Here is a 5,063-nt window from a genome sequence, read left to right as displayed (position 1 = left end):
TGAATCCATGATGGATGTAATACCCCTTGGCAAGGTTGGCTGACAGGGTCCTGATTTGCTACCATATAAGCCAATGAGACATGAGTTATATTTATTGAACATGGAATCAAATATTAAAAAGATGCACACTAGATAACTACAATGATTTTATTCTGCATTGAGCTTTAGTTTATTTCAAGGAGAAGAGTGTTTTCAATATCAAGAAGCATGCATATATGTGTCTTCCATGCTATTTTTTCTGCAAGTTGCTTTCACTGCAAATTAAAGAAGTAGAGTTCAGCTGCTAACAGGTATCTACTATTGTTGCCTTCAAGTTATATGGGGAAACCGAGGCTCAGAGAGGGTCTGGCCCATGGTGACATAGTTAGCAGAGGACAAACACAATATTTGAACCCAAGTCTATGCTCTGAATCCAGATGTTCATGACATTGTAGGGAATACTCCCAAAGGGTAGAGTCTTTGCCTTTCAAACTCAAAACCTAGAATAATCACAATGATAACTTCAGGGAACAGTGTTTTAAGTGAAGAGGTTCTATATTTCCTGGCAGATGATCTTAGTGTCACCAGGAGACACTGGAAAAATAAAAATAAACCCAAGTTAGAGGGGTTTCAGATATTGAGACTCTCTGTTCTATATCCAGCCGCTATAGATTTTTTTATGATACATGCCCAGGGAGGGTTAGAGTGTGACCCGCACCCCTGCAATAATACCCAGCCACCAGCCATGCCATTCAAAGTACTAGGGCGGTCACCTTCTTCCTGGAGTCATCTCACTCTTCAGGCCTGCAGGTCCCTGTGGTGGCGGCCAAAGGCTTTGGAGCCCACGTTGGTGGGCATGAAGTTCCTCTTAATCACGCTCCCAGATCTGCTCAGCCAGCCCACCATCTTATGGGTCACGCAAGTGGCAGTGTTGCACGATTTCTTCTGGGCAGTGATGCTGATTTGTAGGATGGAGAAAATGAGAAGGCCTGTCAGTGAGAGGTTGAGGGCAGATGCTGCCCCATGGGACCATCAGTGGAAAATTACTACTCTGAGAGGCACCAGTGAACCTTAAATGTTTCTGCTAAATACAATTTTCTACACAGCAGAAAATCATAGGGTTTTAGGGAAAATGCCACAATCACTTCCTGTAGACATTTCCAGGGGTGTCAGAAGACCAAAGATGTCTCTGGGTTAATGGTCTTGGAACACAGAACTGTTAACAGCCAATCTTTCCTGTGTAAATTAAATACCAACCAAGGCTTATGAGATGAGAGAGAGATTTGTGGCACTATACCCAATCTCATTCTTAAGTATACACCTTCCTGGTAAGCTGGGGGAACGGTAAGTCATGTTCTGGGAGGGGTGCAGAGATTTACCTGAAGCCCTCTGTCTCATGCTCCAGCTCACTGGCCTTCATCTGCACATAATACTTCACCGTTGCAGCCAGTAGGAGGCGTGATTCCTCCTCAGTGAGTGTAGCAGGTACAAAGCCACTTTCCAAGGCCGACCTAGGGAAGGGAAGCAAGCCAAACTCATGTTCTGAGCCCCTGCCTACCCCCACCCCAGGATAAGCAGCCAGCTTTCTTGGTTTCTGGGACTTCCACTGAGGATGTGGCCAACCAAATTCTCTCTCTCTTTTTAATTTCTTTTTTTAAGGTTTTTAAAATAACATTTATTTCTTAAAAGTTAACATGTGCATAATAGGAAACCAAAAAACACAAGAAACAAAAAACAAAGTCATCCATCATCACAAGCAGTTTACTGTTTGATGTGTCCTTCTAGATCTCATTTGTGTATTTATACAACTAAGCATCCATTTTTATGTAATTAAGATCATACAGTTATGTATCATGCTTTTTCACACATCATGAATATTTATCATTTCAAAGTCCCAAAGCTATGAGTATTTTGATAACCAAGAATACACTACACCAACTCAATCTGGAAGGAGAAAAATGTAATCCTGCCTTTCTTGGTGACAAAAATTTCAGAAAAGACAAAAATGGCAACAGGCCTCTAGACAAAGATATTGGCAGAGTTATGATTAAAATACTACATTCCCTTAATGTTCAATTAAAAATGAGACATAAAGCAACAGAGTACACGAAGTATAATGCTTCTAAGAGGATTCATTATCCAATCTAAACTATTAAAGTGTTAGCGAGGAGGTATGTTTCCATTGAATTACTTAACAATGTATTCCTATAGTACAGCCAAGAGATGCACACACATCAATGGTTATCATCAAAATATAAATAGGAACACATCCACATACATCCCTCCCTTTATACTTCCTTCTGCCCCTCTTCTGCCAACCTAATGAACACGTCCTGACACGCATTTCTCAGAGACGGTTTAACAATTCCATGTCCAAGGTGCTGCTTTTACATCAATTATAACAAAGATATTTACAAATAGGTTAATTCACTAGCTCTACTTTTTACCATACATTGTCACTTCAGGACATCTAAAAAAGCCTAGATGTTGCAAAATAATGAATGAACCTTGTCTATAATAAACATTGGTACTTTACAAAAATGCACATATAGACCTATGGTTATAACCTAAAATTGTTTTCTATATGGAGATATTAGCCAAGAGCCCTTTCCCTTCACCCTTCCTCTTACCCCTCCTCCAGCATTTCAACGACTAAGTACAAGACTACATCTAGCTCCAAGAGGTGGATTAACATAGACACTCCCAGAAGATACAGCCCTTCCTAAAAACCAACAAAAGGGCATTTATTAAGGGATTATTTTACTACTCTATTTTTAATATACTTTGGGCATTAGGACTTGCTTATTCTTTAATACACAGCAATATTAACTAAAACACACAAATAGAACAAGGGTTAGACGATCTGAACTTGTCTAAAGACTCATGGGCACAGAACCCTTCTCTCTGCACTTCCTTCCCTGTCCCCTCTTCCCTCCCCGACCACCCAGTGAACAGTCAGCTTACTCTCCAAGACTCCTTTAACAATTCCACTCCCCAAATATAACCATTCCTATGAATTAACAGAAAAAAATACTTAAAAGGTATTACTTTAACTCTCTATTTTCAACATATGTTGTGCACTTTTACACATCTAGAAAAACTAGATGATTCAAATAAGGATTTAAGTTTGTCCACTATCTATACACATAGTAGCAATGAATAAACTGCACACAAAGGCTTTAATCTCAAAGTGTCTTCTAAACAGGAAAACTCTGGCCTAGAACCCTTCCCCTTTTCATCTCTATCAACCCAGCCCAGTTCTCAATGGACAGGGCATGAGGCATGTATCCATCCAAAAATGCCACTCACCAGGATTTAGGCTCTGGTGTGACCTAAAAGAAGTGGTTTGCTCCAAGTGGATTATATAGACTTGTGAAAGGTGATGGTTAGATTTTCAGGAATTTTATGAGCTTAGTGTAAATACAGCCATTATTAAAAACTAAATGATAATGATTTGAATCTGAAAATGGTTTTAATTTAATGTAATTTGAATAAAGGTGAGAAGTTAGATGAAAACATCACATAGATATAATAACAAATTTATTGGCAAAGTAATTAGCAGATTAGGATGCAATTCATTGATCAAATTATGGTTAAATTAGTAAACAGGTTTGCTAAAGACAGAAATGTTTGGTAACAATCAACAAAAGCATGCTGTGAGGTTCAATGAGTTACAGTATATGAAATTTACAAGGAGTATCCTGTATCTTATGTGTGTTTGTAAACTGTGTGATACACATCTTTGTATCATAAAAAATTTATGGTAAACTTATATACATGTTTACATTCATACATTACCCCCCCCCCACCCCATAAGAGCCAGATTCAGCACAGCACAACTGAGAACATAGAATTTTATGATCCAGGGACAGAGGCAGGTGGGAGCGCTCCTGGCAGGGCTGTCTCACCTGAATGGTGCTGAGTGGAGCATGCCTGCCTGGTACAAGACCAGGATGCTGAGGACCAGGAAGCGGGGGAACTTCCAGAAGCCCATGATGACTCTCTGCAAGGGAAGAATAACAGCACCTGGAGCAATAAATAACACATTCAATGAGCCCACAGACCCAGGCTCTGCTCCTGCCTCTGCCCCTAACTCCCTGGCGTCCTGGTTTCATGCTAGTCATGTCACTCCGATTCACCATCGTTTCCTGCTCAGCCAAGTGGACTGCTGGAAGATCCAGTAAGGCTGCAGCATGCTTGGCTTAGCAAATAAACCTAGTGGGACAACTGGGTGAGGAGGTCTTGGTCCATAGCCCCCGCCCCATCACTCCACTCACTCTCACATACAACCTGTTGGCCAGGACTCCTGGAGGACACAGTCCGAGTACCTGTCACCACAGCTTTTCCCACTGTGCAACCCAGAGCTGTCCTTCTGGTGCCGGGCTTTTGCACATACATGGAGGGGGGAGGGCATTACCGAGGACAAATTTCTGCGGTTGGAATCCCTGAGAAACTGAAGAAACACATTCTACTGCTCAGCTGCTCCACACTTTGGTAAAGAGTACCCTGTAAGAATCAAGCTGGAAGGGTCTCAGATTGGAACCCAGGACTTAAACTGGGAAAATGTTCCCAGAACCCGCAACGGGGGCTTGCGTTTAATGGCTGCCTGCCCCTCAGTCACTGCACCTATTTGCCACCCGCTTTTGCTGGCCCAGGTTCCGAAGCATTTCCCGCGGTCCGCTAGGCACAAGACGTGATCTGTGAGAGCACCATCTGCACAAAACTCCTTCTGCGTCCAGATCTGCTTGCAGTGCCAGGGGAACTCCAGCATCCCAAACTGACCTAAGCACGTGTGCTGCTGGAAAGGAAACTGGAGCCCACCTCAGCGCTGGGAGAGTGAAGCAGGGAGTCCGTGAACTGAGACCATCAGTTCAGGAACTCAATCAGTGGAAGGAGTCTGGGATGCATTGCAGAGTAATACAGGTTGTGAAATGACCTAGACAGAAGTGGACAGAGCCTTTGAGACTGGAAGAGATCAGCTAAGAAAAAGTAATGGAGAGAGAGAAGGAAGAGAGGGGAGAGAGAGAAAAACAGAATCCCACTAAGCAGGAATCTCCAGGCTTACCTGGCAGCAGGAACCAGGT

At 42.4% G+C, this 5,063-nt stretch overlaps 1 protein-coding gene across 1 annotated transcript; it reads right to left on the bottom strand.

The window, feature by feature from the left end:
- Positions 1 to 777: 777 nt before the first annotated feature.
- Positions 778 to 4,841, bottom strand: LOC103006954 (calcitonin receptor-stimulating peptide 2-like). Its single transcript, XM_007174886.2, has 4 exons — positions 4,762 to 4,841; positions 3,888 to 3,982; positions 1,359 to 1,490; positions 778 to 937 (listed from the first exon to the last, which is right to left on the bottom strand). Exons 2-4 carry the CDS (start codon positions 3,971 to 3,973, stop codon positions 778 to 780), a joined length of 378 nt encoding a protein of 125 aa, XP_007174948.1. The 5' UTR covers positions 3,974 to 3,982; positions 4,762 to 4,841.
- Between the last annotated feature and the right edge of the window lie 222 nt (positions 4,842 to 5,063).

Source organism: Balaenoptera acutorostrata, chromosome 9, assembly GCF_949987535.1.
Source record: "Balaenoptera acutorostrata chromosome 9, mBalAcu1.1, whole genome shotgun sequence".
Taxonomy (NCBI): Eukaryota; Metazoa; Chordata; class Mammalia; order Artiodactyla; family Balaenopteridae; genus Balaenoptera; species Balaenoptera acutorostrata.
The sequence above is the reverse complement of the archived record's forward strand: the minus strand, read 5'-3'. Positions and strand labels throughout refer to the sequence as shown.

What these genes read in the sequence shown, in the direction of transcription:
- LOC103006954 (XM_007174886.2), bottom strand. Translation starts at nt 3,973, where the DNA reads ATGGGCTTCTGGAAGTTCCCCCGCTTCCTGGTCCTCAGCATCCTGGTC. An exon ending in CTCCACTCAGCACCATTCAG is followed by an intron (nt 1,491 to 3,887) that starts GTGAGACAGCCC and finishes TCCCTTCCCTAG; the next exon opens with GTCGGCCTTGGAAAGTGGCT. An exon ending in CATGAGACAGAGGGCTTCAG is followed by an intron (nt 938 to 1,358) that starts GTAAATCTCTGC and finishes CCTACAAATCAG; the next exon opens with CATCACTGCCCAGAAGAAAT.